The sequence below is a fragment of the Rhipicephalus microplus genome, chromosome 3, assembly GCF_043290135.1.
Source record: "Rhipicephalus microplus isolate Deutch F79 chromosome 3, USDA_Rmic, whole genome shotgun sequence".
NCBI classification, from domain to species: domain Eukaryota; kingdom Metazoa; phylum Arthropoda; class Arachnida; order Ixodida; family Ixodidae; genus Rhipicephalus; species Rhipicephalus microplus.
In genome coordinates this window covers 266,406,324-266,426,239 of record NC_134702.1, presented here as the reverse complement: position 1 = coordinate 266,426,239, position 19,916 = coordinate 266,406,324, and the positions used below count along the sequence as shown (strand labels likewise).

Here is a 19,916-nt window from a genome sequence, read left to right as displayed (position 1 = left end):
TCTGTCTGAGGCGCCCTTTTAGGGCATGTTCCACTATGCCCTGTTACTATCAGCCGAAACCATGTAACAGTAGCGTTATTGACTTGGATATCATATTAATGACTGCACAATGAAGGCTTAAGAAGTCGATACTAAGGATTACATCTCTCGAGCACCGCTGTAAAACTACGAAGCTTGCATGATAAATCCGGTTGTTAACGCACACTCTCGCTGTACAGATTTCCTCCGGCGTTGCTAGGTGGCCTCCAGCTGGCTGGAATTTGGGGCCTTCCGGGGTGTGCTTGAATTTTTTCAACTGCATGGTGAATGGTCCACTGTTGACAGAATAGTCGGCTCTGGTGTCGATGAGAGCTGTCACTATGTAGTCGTCGATAAGAATGTTGAGGTGGCTAGTTTGTCGTTTCACGCTGCAGTTAGGTCGTGGTTAGGTCATGGTCACATCAGGTCACGGCTGCGCCGGAATGTCCCGCTGCTTTTATGTTGCGAGGTCAGGTCATCTGCGGTATGTGAGGTTTCGTCGTCAGGGATTTGCCTGCGTCGTCTCATGTTTGGAATGTTTCATTGTGGCGTCGGCGTCGGAGGATCTTCGATAGTTTGTGGCACAGCAACTGCACCTCCATCAGTTACTGCTTTTAGTTTTCCAGGTATGGGCTAGCGAACCGGCCTCGGGTTAGACCAGTGTACTGCTAGAGCTGCGTTGACATGTCAGGTAGTCGGTGATGTCACGTTCCCCTGGCTGTGAACAAGGCGCATTCACGATGAAGCCGCGTAGTCTCATCTGGCGGAACTGACAGTGGTGGTACGTGTGCCCGACTTGACCGCTGTGGTAGCGCAGTGGGTAGTGGTCAGGGGTGCGCCAGACATCAGTCTTCCTAGAAGCATAGTGCTGGCCCGCAGGTGCGCACTAAGTCGTCCATGGTGATGGCGGCAGTATCTGGCTGTATATAGAACTGCAGTGGGGTAGTGTTCTGACACGAGAGTGGAGGAGCGTCGCGGCGCACGGCAGCGGTGTAGCTCCTAGCTTCTGGTTCAGGCTGTGATGCTTTGGAGATTCCAAGAGACTGCCTGACTTCTTTGCGGACTATATCAGTGATCAAATTTACTTGGGGCTGTGGTGAAGGTTACAGCTTGCGCAGCTCCTCCCGCACGATTGTTTGAAAGGTTTCGTGCAGGTCGTCGGTGCTGAAGGCTTAGGTCTAGTTGAATGATGAGTTGCGGTTGTACTGTGTTGTCTGCATCTCAAGCGCCTTTTCGATAGTCGTGACCTCGGTAAGGAATTCATTGACAGTCTTGGGCAGGTTTCGGACAAGTAACACAAAGCTCCTTGATTTCCGATGGAGGCGGAAATGTTGTAGGCCCGTGTACTCAGATTTGGGTGCACGTTAAAGATCCCCAGGTGGTCAAAATTTCCAGAGCCCTCCACTACGGCGTCTCTCATAATCATATGGTGGTTTTGGGACGTTAAACCCCACAAATCACTCAACACAAAGCTCCTGCTTCGCTCCTTGCTTCAGGAACCGGAGCTTATTATTTTCAGCCATGGCAGGATTAGCGTGACGGAACAGCCACGCTATCTCTTTGGCAAAGATGGTAATGTTTTCGTTAGGGAGTTGCACCCGTGTCTCCAGCAAGGCGGCGGCCTTTTTCTTTCGAGCAATGCTCCTGAATGTGTTCATGAATGTGCCACTAAAGAGGTCTGATGTTTGAAGGGCAGACTCCCAATTCTCAAATCAGCCCCTTGCCGCGTCTTCCAGGTAGAAGTAGACGCGATGCAGCTTTTCTTCCGTGTCCCAGTGTTTGAGGGCGGCTACTCGATCATAGGTCTCCAACCAGGTCTCCGGGTCTTCCAACAACGATCCGCGGAAAGTCGGTGGCTCTTTTGCCTGCTGCATCACTACCGCTGCAGGAGACGCTGCGGCTGTCATTGTGCCTCTTCTAGTCGTTGCCGTGGCTTTTGTCTTGTGCGATAAAGGTTGGTAATTGGGGGCTGGCTCGACTGTTGCTGATAGTGTCGGTGTCTTATGCGCGGCTTAGGCTGGGTACATAGCTCGAAGGGGGGCATTCGGTACGTTGACCGGGAAGGACCTCCACCAAATGTCACGGGGTTGTGACGCCGACAAAGAGAGCAGACTGTAGTTCGAAGATCAGACTGCTAATTAGGTTGAACGTGTGGCTGGTCAACAAAAAGCTCAATTACAGCGATACACACTAGAACTGAGAGCAGTGAACTGAGCTTTGGTCGTCGATCAACTTACTCGCGATGACGCGCATCAGCATTTATACATGTGCCATCGAATATTCAGCGCTGTCACTAGTATGTTTCAAAGAAATTTGTAATGTTTCTGTTGTGGGTATAATAGCATTGGAATGTTCTATGGTTATCTCGATGGTTCTTTAGTCAATGCGCGTGGTTGCGCAAAGCAAGATATAAATTTGTCATGCGGCAATCAGGAAACTTGAGGAAAAAGCATGGCAATATGGAAAGCACTTTACTGAATAGTTTTCTACGGTATCCATGTCGTTTGTCTTCGTTTTCGACGCTGTACACGGTTTCACTGCGCATGCATGGTGTGGCCCTTGACGACGTTCAGCTTTCCTTTTTCTTTCCTTTCTCTTTTCTGAATGCGGACAACTGTGTCGTCCCTATTCAGGGGATCTTAGAATAATCAATGATAGAAACCCTCTTAGGCCACTGTGATGACGGAGCTTCGGAGGTCGGCTCATTACACACTTTCGTCTTGTGCCGCGAGTTCACAGGCGCGTAGTTTTCGCAATTAGCCTATTAGCTCTGGCAACAACACGAGGTGCATTGAATGCAATGCCATGAATGTGAGAGCAAGAAATAGTAATGTCATACGAAGACTGGCAGCCAACTCTTTTGGATCAAATATTGTAGAACTCCTACAAAACGCTGGTGTAAGCAAACACAGCTGTTCCAGGGAGAAGTGCTCTCTTCACACAGTCAATTCGCGCTGAAAGCGCACTAATGCTTGCCAAGATAGCACGCATTCATGTGATCGCGGGCGCCTTAAAATCAAAGTTCACTGTCACTACTCGAGCCCCCCATACCCCACCTTCCCCACATTTTTTGATATTCGTTCAAGACAGGGGTGGTCTTTGTTTGAGCATTTGACCACACTTCTAACACGTGGGGAGATGTTATGCACCTTCCAGGTGATAAAGATGGGCCAGCTCATTTGATCTCTGCTTCAGCAGAGCTCGTGCGCTTTTACTCGCTCGTAAAAGTTACGATGCGCGGGGACAGGTTATGAATTTAGGCTTGTTACGAAACATGGCAGAGACAGCAAAAACCTGCCGAGAGTTTCCATTTAAATCTATCGAAGAAATAATGCAGTTTTTTCCTTCTAAATAAGTGTTTTTGGGTTAGCTCGGCCCTCAATTTTTTTATTGTCAACTTTGTGCGTTTATTTTTCAGATTTTCGGGCCGAACCTGCATATAAAAAAATTCTCTTCATAACAAAATTTTCCAGGAGTTTTTCAATTTAATTATATCCAGGTTTAACTGTATATTTATTCATGTACATTTTACTTATTTCATTGTTCCAATGCATGTTGTTTATTATTATTACCTATGTATGTGTCCACTCCTGCTTGGGTCCTGAATGGGCCTGTAATATTTTGTAAGGCTTGAAAGGTGCCTGACCAGGCTACATCACCCAGACAGCAGTTGCGGTTGTGCATTGGGTCATTCACAATTTGCATAAGTGCAGTACCACTTGTATGGTACCACAGTAAAACGATAAGAAAGACTACTCTTTTAGCTTTGAGAGGAAAATGAACAGGAAAAAGAAAAGCAACAAGACAGTTGTACAAATAAGGCAGTATTAACGATAACACGTTGCGTCTTTCCTGGTTCCACATGTAGCCAATGTAGACTCATAACATCGTTATATGTCACAGGTGGCACCTTCAATTTCTTGGCTATGACATTAACCTTAGTCGAGAGATTCTTTTCATCGCTTTCTGTGATACTATGTATTTCCAGGTTTAATCGACGATTGCAAAATTTGAAATCGCCTATAATCATACCGGTTTATAAAAGAGACTGATATAAGAGACAAATGGGTGTAAGAGACACCAGTGTGTCTATAGTTAAAAATACCAGTTGATAAGAAAATGTATACGAGGTATCCTGCTTACAAGAGACATCTTATATAAAAGACAAAAATTGCTACCTGGAGCATGCCTCGTATAAAAGGGTTTAGCTGTATATCTCATCTAGTCTCTGTCAAAGCTTCGCCAGTTTTCTCTTTTTCAAGATTGTCGTCAGGTCTTTAGCCAGTTTTTCTTGCACATGCAAGCATGTGTTTACTTCATCAAACTTATCTGAGGGCATTTGCACAGAGGTTTTCAGTGCTCCCTGTTTGTCAGGCAAACTAAGAAGTACCTCTATCTTCTGATTCACTAACACTAAGTGGTCTGCCACTGTTTTGTTTGCCATTTGCCTGTCTGAGTCAGCTTGACTACTTTGTCTTTGCTCTTTCTACACTGCCATTTCCACGCCTTTTTTTGCTTTAGGCTTTGTGACAAACATTTCTATTGAAACGCTAGAGCACTCATTCAAATTAAAGAGAAATTTACAATCTTTGCAACCCACACGTTCTTCACCCTCACTAAGTTCTTGTCGGCATGCGCAACATCGTGGGAGAAACATGACCAAGACATAAATCTCACTGTGTAAAGAACATGATATGAACCTCAATGCTTTACGCAGTGAGATTTATATTTGAAAAATACAAACATCTAGATTCCCCTATACAGTTGATGAAACTCAATAAAATACCAACGCTGGAAGCCTGTAGACTCGGTGCCTGTACATTGCAACTTCATCTCTTTTTTTTTCTCTTAATTATGCTTAAGGTTTCTACTTTTCTTTTCTTATTTTAAACGGCTTCGTCATTTCTTAGCTATGAGGCTTTCTCTCTGAGCAACAATTTACTCAACCTTAAACCTGCATCACACAGGCGTCACATTGTTTAGCAGTAGAAGTGAAATTCAGTGTCGACATGCTGTCTCGTTCGAGCTTTAAAGAAGAAATAAAGAGCAAGGGTGTGTGCTAGGGAGTAATTTTTGCATATCCACAAAGTGAATGATGAAGGAGCTTGCTCCAGATGCTAAATCTGATAAGCCGTGAATCCCCTGTACGACTGCTCAATAATCATAATATAGACATGACACGATAGTCAAGGCCTTGTGGTGACGCTCACTGCCTCAAGGCAGTGTGTTTACAATGTGTTTGTGCTACTAAACAAAACTCATTTCAAACGCGTTGTGTTTAGTAAAAGTGGATAGTTCGAGAAGGCAATGTCTATGCAAATGCACCAGAGAGCAAAAGGCAACATTATGCATCTCTTCGGCCTTGCGAGCTTCCACTGCAAGGTCTTGGCGGGGAGCCCGTGCTGCTGCTGCATTCCGAGCTCTTCACTGCACTTGCTGCCTTGGCTTTTTGGGTGTTCATGACAAGTTCACATACAAGGAAGCACCGCCTGAGCACCTACGTGCCATCTAGAGAGCACTGGAGATAGCCTTACAGATGTATAGCGGGTACCTCGCTTATCAGCAGAACGATGAGTGGCATAGTGGCACAGTGGGTGTATCATCATTATTGTCATGAAGGCCTTGCTTGCGCTGTGCTGTGATGGCAGAAAGAGAATGTATTCTCTAGAACATGCTTGTTTTTCATTGTCATCAGCGTCATCGAGGGAGTGGCTGCGGTAATGAAGAAGCCCCTAGCATAGAGAGCAAGCTCCTAAAAAATTTCCCCAAGCATCGTGCGACTTGACCGCGCTCAGCCACCAGTGGGGGTGTTTTGCCAACTGCCACCTTGCACGTGTGGTGGTGATGTCACACTCTGGTATAGATTTATTGGCGGGAAACATTGCCCTGGTGTGGCTCTTGTCTACGTGTTACATAGACTGGCCAGACGCTGGAGGGTACGCAGGCTGATCTGATCACATGGAAGCATAAGCTAATAACCCAAGCTAAAAAGACTGCAAGCAAAAAAAATGCTTTCGTGCTCTCATCTCATAAGAATATCTGAGGGATCCTTTATTATTAATATTTTTTTTTTCAGACTTCTAGGCAGTTGCCACTCAATGTGAGCAAATGGTTGTCTGTTGTATTAGTGAATCTCTGAATACAGTCCTACCTGTGGAGACCAGATTTGTGAAGTGTTTGGTGCTCATTTCAAGCAGCAGTGCAAAAAATGACTGGCTATGCAGTTGTGTCCAGTGCTGTGCATGGCCTGTCTTTTAGTGCAATTTTGTTTGAAGTGAGTACAACACAGAACACTTTTAGGAAGCAATCCACTTAGTATTTACTTGCTCACTTGCATTGGGGCATTGCTTTGACGTGCGGAATGTGTATTGCAGGCCTCCCTGGGACGAGAGCACCAGTGCCGAGGAACTCCACGCCCTGGAGAAGGAAAGCTTTGTGGCGTGGCGGAGACAGCTGGCTGAGTAGGTCCACGTGCATCCTCCTCTTAGAAATACTGCTGAGGTCTTCATAAGGGTGTTCTCATTTGAATGCCCACTTTTTTCTTCACTTCTAAGCACTCTAATATGTTTTAGCGAATCTTGTGGATAGCTAAGTAGCAGAAGGTGTGTTTGTAAATGGGTGCACATTTAGTGAAATACTTGTACTATGAATGCCTAGCTACGCAATTTTTCAATTTACAAATTGAAAGAAAATACCAAATGTCTATATCTTTAGTGTAAAAAATGCCAAGTAACACTACTTTCAATGTTTGACGTTTCCTAATATTGTGATTTATTCCACAGTGACCACGATGCTTTGTCATAGTGAGGGGCTGGTGAATTCTTGTGTTGAAATCCTCCATTGCTTGCACCTACCATCATCATCGGCAGCAGCAGCAGTAATCTTCCGGAAAACCCTTTTCCTTGGGTGCCTAGCGCTTTGCCTAGTGTCACCACATGGGCAGCTATTGACAAGAGCTACTGACACGGCTGTTGTGTCGTGAGTTCATTTTGCCATTCTCTAGGCCACCTTCCTGAAAATAAAAGTGATGTCAGTCACATATAAATGCATTATAAGTAGTGCAACGAGACAGGACAACATAAAGGAGAAGTAGTGCTTATGCTTACTTTAATATGGGAAATCCCGATATTTCAGGTCCCCGCAGGGGTGTTGCATCTGCAGGCATCTGGTGTGTGGTAACACCACAAACCCGAGCCAACAGGGGGGGGGGTTTCGTCTCCTTCCCACACTTCACTGTGTGTGGCTTAGCTGTTACTGGTGAAAAAGGGGTCTTGGGGGTTGAGCTGATGCTTGATGATTGGACCTTCAAGGCCCCCCAGCAGAGGCAACACATCGCTTTGTCACCCGCTTCATGTAGATGGCACCCCTGGGCTGACCCACCTTTTCCTATCTCTCTCTCTCCCCTCGTTTCATTTTTCTCTTTCACTTTTTATATTTCCTGTCTTCTCCCCTCTACAGTTTACTTCCAAATTTCCTGGTGGTGAGGGTTAACCTTGTGTAGTTGCCCAACCTTGAGTTGTTATATTCGGTTATAGCAGTGATGCATGGCTGGCACTTTCAAGCGTTTTACCTTGCAGTGTTCCCTTGTTGGGCTTGGTGGTCGGTGGCCATCATGGCTGCTGAACATTATATTCCATGTAGGGCACACTTCTTTTCGTACTGCTTGATTGGCACCTGAAAAGGTGGCACACCAAATAACAGTTCACACTTTTTAACTCAGAGCAGTCTTTCCCCAGATACTATGTTGTGCATCGTCAGAAAGACAATAAAACTGTCCGGTCAATTTCACCCTTTCTCGTCTCTAAAACACTCACAGAAGCAATTGGCCCAGGCTATAAAGTAACCAAGTTGGGAAGCGGTGACCTCCTTGTGGAGGTACGCGACAAGCTCCAATATGACAACTTATCTAAACTCGTAGCATTTGGGGACGTTTCAGTTTCAGTGGGCCCACACAGGTCAATCAATACAGTACGTGGTGTGGTCTCTGATGACGACCTTCTTCAACTCTCCAAAAGTGAATTATTAGAAGGCTGGCAAGACCAAAATGTAGACAAGGTCAAGAGCATAATTATACAATGAGACAATAAGGAAATACCTACCAAACACATAATTATCCCCTTTGGTACTGGCGACTTACCAGAATCAATTGAAACCAGCTGCTGTAAAGTCCGTGTCATGCCCTACATGCCAAATCCTCGCTGATGTTTCACATTCCAGCGCTTTGGACATGGGTCACAAAGCTCCAGGGGGTGCCCTACTTGCGCAAAATATACATCCAATAAGCACTCGCCAGAAACTTTTACTTCTACAGCCTGTTGTGTGTATTGTAAAAAAGACCATCCTGCCTACTCGAGACCAAGCCCGAACTGGAAAAAGGAAAAAGAAATCTTTCAGCTTAAAGTGAAATTCAATCTGTCCTTTCAAGAAGCACGTAAACGGCTCTCTCTCCATCAGTCCAGCCCCTCCTTTGCTGATGTGACGTGCCGGAGTGCCGCGCCACATCTTTCTGCGTCCGTGTGAAAGTTACACTGAGTGTGACCACGGCCGCGCCACCATGGCTCTGGCTGGAGCAACCTGTACTGCGCTGCTTCTAACTAATCAAGGCTGGTAGACTACTGCTTCTGCCGGACCCCGGGCCACTGCAAGCGCAGTGAGGTCCGAAACCACCGTGAATGATCTGCCGAGCAGGCACCCTCTGCCACCTCGCAAGATGTGATGGATACAAGTCTGGTTCTTCCGGCACCTCATACGCCGAAGGATAGGTGCAGCTGTTCAGAGCAGAAAAACATCGAATTACCGGACTTTTAAAAGGCCCTGCAAACTAAGGTAACACTTCTTGTACGTGCAGCACCACACAACATAAAAATTAGGCAAATACTACATTGGAACATCAGAGGACCACTGAGAAACCTCAGCGATATCCAAGAGTTTTTCTACAAACATACATCAAAAGTGTTGTGTGTGCAAGAAACACACTTAAAATCAAAACACACCAAATCCTTATGCATTTACAATATTTTTCGAAAGGACTGATATGATGTGGTCGCGTGAACCGGTGGTCAAGGAACAGCCTGTACACATTTGCCCCTTCAGACATCCCTGGAAGCAGTAGCTGTCCGAGACATTAGCTTAACAAACTGGTCACAATTTGCTGTATTTACATACCTCTACACCGTCAACAAAATAAACTCGAATTCCAGTCGCTAACTAATGAATTTACAGAACCATATTTTCTCCTTGGAGACTACAATGCACATAGCAGTTTGTGCAATGACTCCTGCTGCGATGCACGAGGTCGTCTAATTGAATAATTCCTTTTCTCTCTTGGCGCATGTCTCTTGAATCGGAAGACAGCAACATATTACAACATTGTGAGGAACACATACTTGTCCATAGACCTTAGCATTATATCTCCGTTGCTTTTTGCTCTACTCAAATGGATAGTCATAATAATTAATTCAGAAGTGACCACTTTCCTGAACGTCGTCGACAGGCTCCCAAATGGCTCATCGAAAAGGCTAATTGGGAACAATTTTTAAAAATTACTCTCCCAACAGATATGGGGACATTAAGCATAAACGCTGCTGTGGACTACTTCATAGCTTTTTTAGTTGATGCTGCTACCAAATGTATTCCGGAAACAAGTGAACTGTCAGGCAAGCGAAGTGTTCCATGATAGACTACTGAGTGCTTTAATACACTGAAAAAACAAATCAAGGCATGGAAGTTGTTTACAGACTCACTGATGTCCGAGAATCTTATAAACTTTAATAACAATAAGTCACAAAGAAGGAGGACGCGCCGACAGGCAAGAAAAGAAAGTTGACATAAGCTTTTATCGGGCATTGCTTCATATAAACAAGAGGGTAAAGTATGGAACAAGGGAAGAGAAGGGTAGAAGGAAAACAAGCATATTCACTCCCTCTGGTTGGCACACAAGGTGACAGTTCGAAGACTAGGCAAACCACCCAGGAGCAAACTTCGAGCAGGTTTCCAGTTCGTCACACTACTCTCAAGTGTTCCAACGGTAGAAGACGAAAATTCAGAAACAGAAACTTGATATCAAGTTTACAAAAATAAGAGGCATACAACCAACCTTTCTTCTTAGTTGAGCTTTAGGCATCTTTTAGCTGCTGCAGCGATTCCGCCTCAGAATCTGACTGTGTGGTCTATGAAATGTTAAAAATTCTACCCGTCGAAATGCAAAAACCTTACTTCCCTGTACAATGCCGTCTGGTTTCCCAGTGACATCCCTTCTACTTGGAAATAGGTCATTGTCATTCCTATTCTGGAACAAGACAAGGATCGATCCTTCGTTACGAGCTACAGACCAATCATGCTAACAAGCTGTCTGTGTAAACTTTTCGAAAAGATGATAAATTGCCGACTTACGATTTCACCTCCGCGAAACATAGAGTCTAATTGACCCATAGCAGTGCAGCTTTTATGGAGGAAGATCCACCATCAACCACCTGGGGAGTATCGACCCTTTTGTTCACAAACAGTTCTTGCTCTCAGTGTTCCTCGATGTGGAAAAGACGTACGATACCACGTGACACTTTGGTATTCTGCAAGTTCTCTCACACATCGGTGTTCGTGGTAACATGCAGAACATAATCTAAAGTTATTTGTCCAATCACACTTTCCGAGTCTGAGTGGGGAATGTCTTGTCTTGAAGATTTGTTCAGGAGACTGGAGTGCCACAAGGTGGTGTGCTGAGTTGCACACTTCTTATTATAAAAATGAATACCTGCATTCGTGCATTCCGCGTCATATGTTCTATTGCACATATGTTAATGATTTGCAGGTATGTTTCAAATCATGCATGCTCGCTATGTGCGAGCGGCAGGTTCAACTTGGCTTGAATAAGGTAAGCAAGTGAGCAGACGAGAATCAGTTCACCTTTAACCCACAAAAAAGCCATGTGCGTTTTATTCGCAAAAGCAACGGTCTCCACCCTGATACCGACATTGAGTTACGCGGTCAGCGGCTACTAGTGAAATCTGAACAGAAATTTTTTGGCATTACTTTAGACAAAAAAAATTGACATTCCTACTCCACATGAAAAATCTCAAAACAAATAAGCTATGAATATACTGAAGGTTTTGTCACGGTCATGATGGACCAGTGATAAAAAGTGCCTGATGAATCTTTGTAAAAGCCTTAAATGCAGGGGCCTAGATTATGGAGTGATAATATATCAGTCAGCAGCACCAAGCACCTTGCATATGCGTGCCCCTGCCCATTTGTGAATCCGTCTTTCTATGGGTGATTTTTGCACCACCCCCGTAGAAAGCCTCTGTCAGAAGCCTCTGTCAAATGAGTGGTCGCTTCATTTGCAGAGAACTTGCATGTCCTTTGTATTTTTTATCAAGGTGAACACAGACAGTAGACACCCCTCATATTCAACTATCAATGACTCGTTGAGCTTTGCTCTGCTTGAAAACTGGCCTTCAGGGAGACAGCCCAACTTAGTTCGCCTGAAGGGTCTAGCTGAGAAAACTGGTGTGCCACTTGAACACAATTTGATGGCAAGTACTGCTGACTAGGTGAGTTGTTGCATGAGAAAATATTGCTTTAGCGCAGCTCAGTCTGAGCGTGAAGAAAAGATGCTATGCAGTCAAGAAGGGGAAAAACTGGGAAGAAAAGATGTTATACAGTTAAGAAAGGAGAAAAACTGTCTGTTTTTTGCCCATCTTGACTGTATAGCATCTTTTCTTCACGCTCAAACTGAGCTGCACTAAAGCAATCACAATTTGATGGCCCCTGCAGCACAGCCATCACCGTGGAAGTGGCAGACTATAGATTGTGATGTGTCTTTCCTAGTGGTTACGAAACACACGCCCATTGCGCATATCGGCACATAATTCCTGGAACTTCAATACAAATACACATGTCCTGAGTTTTTTACAGATGCCTCAAAGTCTAACTTTTCTGTGTCCCACGCTGCTGTCAGCCCATCTTTCTTGGATGCTAGCGCTTGTGGGGTCTCGTAATGAGGCACGTTCTCTGAACACGGAAACACTAGACACAGTCAAAACTAACCAAATAACACATCTATTAAGGGGTGCGACGCGAGCTTTGAAAAGGGAAAAATCGCAAAAAGGTTGATCTTTTGAGAAACCACATATTCGAGCAGTACGTGTCATAAACTACCTTTTCTGTAAATATCAATGTCTAACTCATCAAAAGACTGTTTGAAATAAAGTTTACAACAAGCCGCTGCAGCCCTTGAGTGACACAAGAGTGCTCAAAATAGCCCAACTTGGTGCGATGGCAATTTCTTGACCGCTTGACAGAGCTCTGCCATTTTGGTGTTGTTTTGTTTGTGAATTCTTGCACTCCCTTTTCCTGCCACCCGCAGCGACGGGAACAGCGCAGGAGAGGAGTTAGCTGCTCATGATTGGAGGGCTTGTGGGAACTTTAAAGTTTCCGGCGGCAGAGACGCGCCTCCAAAATCGGGCGATATGACGAGAGGGACCCTGCGACTGCAATAGGCTGCTGCACGCGATGACGCAGTACTCTTGCACATAATGTGGCTCTCCGTTGTCTACTGCTCCTCTGTCTCCGGCGTTTTTTTTTTTTTTTTTTTTTTTGTTCCGCTCGCTATCTTCTTTCGATGTAGCCGTTCGCATACTCTTGGCATTTCAGCCGTTTCGACGAAATGATTTTCAAACGTCTTCCAAGACGAATTTCAACTGTCCTTACAAGATCGTTGTTGCATTCCCTCACGACGCGTCCAACGAAAAAGAAGACGCAACAAGTGTTCGATGCAAAGAAGCGATCTATGAAGCTTGTCTGCATGGCGTGGCTCTCCGCTCGCATGTGCGGAGACGATGATTGCACCGACGGTACATGTGTGGCAGTTTCATCTATGCAAGAGTGTGGTTGCATCGACGCGCCTTGACATGGGAATCCTGCTCCACCGGTGCAAACATTTGACGTTGCAAGTGCGCCTTGTGTTTCGTGCTGATCGACAGAGGCTTCTACATCCTCTCTTTCATCTGCCTCCAAGGTGTGATTGCGTCATGAACTGTGTACTTGTGAACACGTTTTTTGACGTGCAAAGAGAAAAAAACGGCAGATCAAAAATGCGCTCCTGTTCAAAGAGAACTTGGCGCTATCCCAGCGAAGGAGAGAAAATTGCAGCCAATGGAGTACGATCATGAAGCTGCCAGCAATACAAGTGAAGGGGAAAAATTTCTTCATGTGCAAATGAATTGCCTAGACGACCTCCTATTTGGGACCCCGTGCCAGCGGTGCCCCGCGACTGGGATGAAGGTACGAGGAGGCACCCAACTTGGGCTCACTGTAAAGCTTGAGATGGTATGCTTGCATTGTGGAATAGTTAAATGTTCGTGCAATTCTGCTCATCAGGATGACTCAAGGTCTTTTGATGTGTATGTTAGAGCCATGATGGCAACAAAACAGATGGGCAACGGACAAACAGCTCTCAATGACTTTTGGGCAGCAATGAACGTGTCCCATCGTGGCATCCATCACAAGACTTTCCAGAAACACCTGAAAAAGTTCACGGAACCGCAGACACAATGGATAGAAAATTTCTATGCAGAATCTGCTTCAGCTGTAATTGCCACTTACAAAGAAAGGGATGTGTCTTTCAGCAGGGATATAACAGTTTGTTATGATGGAACATGGCACAAGCGTGGACACACATCCTATATTGGAGTTGGGACAGTGGTCGAATACCATGCGGGCCTCATCTTGGACGCTGTTGTTCTGTCTAATCAGTGCCTTGGTTGCCAAGTAGGGCCAAAGCCTCGAAACCCAGACTATGCATGCTGGCTGTAGAATCATGAGTGCCAGAAAAACACAGATTCTAAATTGGAGAGAATGGAGGTTGAGGCAGCTATCGTCCTCTTTTCATGCTCACAGTCGAAGCAAAACCTCTGTTATACAACGCTCGTGTCTGATGGAGATAGTGCTATCTTCTTCGCCCTTGCACAAGAAAATGTCTATGAGCTGGTCACTATTTCAAAAGAGGTATACCTGAACCACTTGCAGAAGAGGATGGGGACAGCACCTCTCAACCTTGTGCAGATAAGTGACAAGGCCTTGGGAGGGAAGGAAAGGTTGACAAAGGCCCTCATCGACAAGTTGGCTGACTATTGTGGCTGGGCCTTACGAAACAATTACGATGATGGTGTTGCAATGCAGCGAGCAGTGATGGCATCGTACCATCACGTGACGTTGACGGACGAGGAGTCCCACCACCACTTGTGCCCAGAGGGTGCAGACTCCTGGTGTCGTCACAATGCCAGCAAGATTAACAGCGTTCTACCTCCGAAGCATGCGTACAATCTGCCACGCTATGCTGCAGATGCAGTTCTGCCCATTTATGAACGGCTCTCACAGGCTTCTCTTCTACGATGCTGCCTAGGAGCTAAGACGCAGAATGCATCAGAGGCCTTCCACTCAGTGAACTTGTCCCTGATGACTAAGGAGCAACATGCATCACTGATTGCTGTGGAGACAGCAATCATGAGATTGCATGAGATAGTGCTATACTACAATGCTGGCTGCTACAGGGCCACCCAAGTGCTAGCTTTATCAGTGGGCCACCTGGCCATTCAACAAGCAGCCGAGAAAAACTCACTGCGCCTGAAAAAAGCTAAGAGATCCTTGGAAAAGATAGAAAGGCGGCAAAGAAAGAGAGTGCCAAAGGACACCTCCAGTTATGCTGCAGGGTTGTTTTGGATTTGCATATGTGCCCAAAACTTTGAAATGTCGTTTTCTCAAAATGACTTTTTTGGCTAGTGAGACTGCTTGTTCCAGCCATATCTGGGGAACCACTCATCCTATTTTCATAAGTCTTTCTTTATTATGTACGTGAATAAATTTCTGAGAAGACAAAAAATGGGGAGACAAGCCCATTTTTTCAATATGTTGTGTCTGTTACTTATGATACCTAATCAAATTTTGATTAATAATATCCCAAACACCAACACTAAATTTAATGGTCTGCTAAAACTTTTCAGTAAGGAAACTAGAAAAAAGAGCTCTGTTACCCTCTGAGGTATCAATTTGAGAATCATCATTGTTCATTTCACAGTTTCAATATCTTGTGAAAGTTCTCCAGGCCTGAAATAAGAGAACCACATGCACTACTCTGACATACTTCTGTAACTGTAGAATCAGTAAACATAACTTTATGAAATTTTGTAGTAGTTCTAATGCTCTTGCTATTAGTCTATCATGAAAATTTCATTGAGATATCTCAGTAAACAAAAAAGTTGGTGTTTGATGGTATGCTTCCCCTTAACTACTTTTACAATGATGATATCCTCAGCCAAATTAAATACATCACAAGTGATCAATACACTAAAACAACCTTACACAATATTACAATACACTCAACCAACACCACAACAAACCCTAGGTAATGCGAAGGCAATGTTGCCAATGCTCGTCTCATCCCAACGGGCTTATGGAGGTCGAGGCAGCTATCGTCCTCTTTTCACGCTCACAGTCGAAGCAAAACCTCTGTTATACAACGCTCGTGTCTGATGGAGATAGTGCTATCTTCTCCGCCCTTGCACAAGAAATGCCAACGCTCGTCTCATCCCAACGAGCTTAGGGAAACGGCCCGCAGCGCCGTCCCCAGGCGCCCGTTACTGGAAGGCAACTGTTCGCAGCAGCCGCCTTACACCGAAAGGACCCGCTTCTGTGCCATGTGCCGCCACCAGCCTTTCCACCAGGCGTCACTCCTGGTACTACTGGGCTAATTATGATGTTGATAAACGCTTGGGAGCACAACATCGCCTATCGCACGATGGTTGTGAACTCTAAATGTGGCTGATGCGCGAAACACGTGTGTGCTGCGAGGTGCAAACGACTTTTACAGGGGGTGTTAGCACCCCCAAATCCCCCCCCAATTTTATTTCTAACCATATCCTGAAAAAAAAAATGAAAGAAGTCAGCTATAAAAGTTCTAACAAAAAGTTACAGCACATGTCCCTAAATAATGTCTGTGCACCATGACACCGCCGCCGGTCGACACTGCTGCACTGTCCGGCTCGAATACTTCACCTCAGTACTGGTCCCGCAAGAGGAACGCGGCCGTCGGCGTGAGGAACTGTCATTCGTGCTGACACGTCTCTAGGTTGCGACCAGCACTCATGAGGGCGCGAAACTGCAAGCAGTTGCGCAGGCCCCAGACATGTCGATCGCCCGTTCTCACGACCGCATTCGTGGCCAGCGGTGTAGACGCTGCGCAGAATACAGCCAGCCGCGAGTTAGATCCCTGGCGCTGGCTACACTCAAAACACGCGACAGAACAATGCAGTGGCGCAAAGGGAAGGGAGCTTCAGGTGAAATGCCCACATGGTACGATGGTCGGTACGGCTAGCAAATACATCGGCGGCGGCCGAGACGCCCAGCTCAAACAAAACTACGATCGCTTTTTTTAACTCGTGCATCGCAAGATGAAATGAGGGTAGCAGAGTGCAACGCTTCATCGCCGCGATCCACCTAGTCGTACACGTGTGACAGGCGGCTGCACAGAGCCTTAAGTCCAATGAGTCGCTTGACAACAGCTGGCATCCACCCAGCACCCATCCTAGACTCAAAAGAGGCAGGTAGGTGCAAGGAGACGTCCACTCTGTAAGGTGGCCCTATAGCTTGCCGCACACTCAAGCGAGTAGGGCCATCTTACAGAGTTTACCGAGCGATCGAAGCCCACTGTCCGGGATGGTGTCGTGACGCTCCAGCGTTGAGCCACAAAACAAGACAGTAACGACTCCCGACTCTCTGAGTAAAAGAAATAGAAAAAGCTATTTATAGAAACCCTGACCACCCACGAGGCTTTTGTACTCACTCGCATCAGGCTTGGCCTACAATCTACGTGCTCTAAGCCTTGCTCCCCCAGGATGTGGACCATGTGGCAAGTCAAAATGTTCTTAAAATAACAAACAAAAAAGTGCTTGCGAGCAGAAAAAAAAAAACTCAACATGCCGACATGTTCAAACACGCCACCGCAAGCGATTTCGCCGCCCTCAACAAAGTAGACTGCAGAGACTAGCAATGGGAGTCTCTCCCTAGGCCTACTCTACCCCAGCTCAAACAAAATGTTATTCCGAACCACCAAGACTGCTGTTTGATGCTCCAAGAGCTCTACTTTAGATTAGTGTGGAGTTTAGAGATTAGGCGACACATTCTCAGAACGAACAAAAATATTAGACGTGGTTGGACGAAACAAAGAAAGACATTTATTTAAATACATTTACAATGACGATATTACAAATGATCATCACAAGTGATCAACACACTAAAACACCTTACACAATATTACAATACACTCATTCAACACAACAAACTTAAGGCAATGCGAAGGCAGAGGCGCCAACGCTCGTCTCATCACGACGGGCTCACGAGAAACGGCCCACGGCGCCATCCCCGCGCATCCGCCGTGAAAAGGGGACTATTCACAGCAGCCGCTACATGCCAAAAAAACCTGCTGCTGTGCCGTGTGCCACCACTAAGCCTTGCCGCCAGGCGTCACTCCTGGCGCATAGCTGATTGGAATAAACTAACAGAAGCGTTTCCCCAATGCCCGTGACCATTTGTCTAAATACTGTTCTTCCTTAAAATTGTATTATAGTCAAGTAGTTCAGTTGCTTTATTTTAATGTCTTAACCCTCAGTCTTACAACCAAAAACATTCTGTAAAAAACACTTTGCGACCTTGTTTTCGGTTATTTAGTGTGCATCGTGTGTAATATATTGCCCGTCCTGCCTGGGCTTTTGTCCGCAGTATTCTATAAATAAATAAAGAGGTAAATAAAGTGCTTACCCCCTATATTCAATCTATTTTAGAGATGCGCCTTTTTTCCCATTATATTCAGCCTAACTGTAGTCTCTGCACTGCCCTGTGTGTCTGGGTAAAAGGTTAGCCAACGCCTCCTCTATCTTTTTTAGTGCCATTGCAGTCACTTGCTTCTTAATGAGAGCAGTTGGTCGGCTTTTTTTTGTGGTTGTGATGCGACGGCACATGAAGAGTAGGCTGCTTGCATCACGAGTATTCACTCGTGCATCCGAGCTCTTTCCCACAGAGGTACAGTAGACACGCTTTCCCTGTATGCTGTCTGTCAGATTTATTCTTTTGTGCTGCTTCATTGTGGCTTGAAATAGCGCTGCGCCACCTCACGGCGCTCGTATGGTACCTCTTAAAGGCGGCAGCGTTGCAGTGACGCGTTCCCATTGATGTGAGGTGCCTTGGTGTGCTCCTCTACAATGGTTGCCTGCATAGCTCCACAAAAGGAGATGCGCTATCTGTTAAAGAGCCAGCGTGACTGCCAACATGGTAAACGTCAACACGAGAAATGCAAGGCACCACCTCATAGATCTGTACGCAGCTCAACTAAGAGTTACTTCATTTGATTGCTTTAGTGAGGCATCATTTTAAAGGTTCTGTACCCCATGAACGCAAAGCACACACAAAGGTGGCTTGAGGTCAGGGTGACGAACGGCAGCAGTGTGACTGGCATTGAAAAAAATAGAGGAGGCGCTGCTTTAGCATGCTGTCAATAGGCTCGTATTTGTTTGGAAGCTGATGATAACACCCAGAAAAGTTATTTTTTTCTTTTGCAAGTCGTTCCGCATATTGTAATGTAGCCACTGTTCCCAAGCTGCAACAGCGATCGGCACTGTGTGCTGTGAATGCAGATAAGGATTCAGGTGTGCAAAAGTTGGTTTGCTTCAGCATAAAATAGTGCACACGAACACAAAAGACTAGGAACCAATGACACAAGGGCTGAAAATCAGCTCTCATTTGATAGTAAACGCTCATGTTGTCAGTTTTAACTTTCTGATGTGTTTGTGTGTGTGCACTGTTTTATGACGATCTGCCAGCTTGCCCATATGGCTTCCTTGCTCAATTATGTTTGATATATTGCTAAAAAAGGAAATACCTCTTCATCATACTGCCCAAGGTTTTTCAGTATGCGCATCACAAAGCTAATCTTAAATGCTAGTCATGCGTTTTGATTGTGAAACCAACGTAGTGCAGCGGCAAGCCAGTGTAAGCGTACGTAGAAATTGAGCTGCGTGGTCAGACACAAATAAAGGAAAGGTGCTCTCACTTGTTCTAAACACCGTTAGAAGAGTCGAAGTTGTCGTCAATTTTCAAAAAAGCTCAAAGAAGATGTGCCACATGCAAATCTTTCTAGCTGATTTTCTTCCCAGCTATTGCATGCTTGCAAATCGCACATTTACGAACTTTGAGCGGTGCTGCTGTGTAAATTTCTTGTGTTTGCAGACTAGTTCACAAGTCGTGGCGTAGCTTTGTTAAAGTAGCCCTGCGACACTTTTTCGAGTAGCCACGAAATGGACTCACCTAAGGCTCTATTGCCTCACAAATTCACTGCTGCAAATATTTTTAGAATCTGTCCAGAGGAGAGTTACGAAGATTTGTAACACGCTGCAATGGCATTCTCTCTTCTCTCATCCTGATGAAAATGCTGGAAGCTAAGCAGGCAGGAACGGCAGGAGGAAAGGAGATATGTCACGTGCATCTCGTTAATTTGAGAACTTTCTCTCTCTCTCTTTTTTTTCCCTTCTTCGATCACGCAGCTTTTCAGTGCGAATCGTGGTTTCTCGCGGCAGCTTGGGTGACGACCAAGCGCATCGTCTTCGAATAAATCAATGGGTGATGCAATGGCTGTGACGGGTTATTTTTGAGCTTGTATCCTTATTTGTCGAGAGAAGGGATAGAAATTTTCAGCTGACTTCGAGAATTAATCATCAATTCCAGGTCACGAGCTGCGCTTTAATGCTTGGCTCAGGTTTTCTCGGGAGCCTCCACTACAGATCGGCAGCGTTTTCTGACGACGCTCAAAAGGTGTTGCAGGGCTCCTTTAATTGTAAACTGCAAGGGAAAAC

General features: G+C 45.5%; 1 protein-coding gene across 2 annotated transcripts in view; it reads left to right on the top strand.

The window, feature by feature from the left end:
- Positions 1-19,916, top strand: part of Ns3 (nucleostemin 3) — a 262,076-nt gene that overhangs the window by 69,640 nt on the left and 172,520 nt on the right. For both annotated transcript variants that reach the window (XM_037419646.2, XM_037419639.2), the window contains exon 4: positions 6,393-6,479. In XM_037419646.2, coding sequence (XP_037275543.2) covers positions 6,393-6,479 — 87 coding nt within the window. The remainder of the gene's footprint in view (positions 1-6,392; positions 6,480-19,916) is intronic.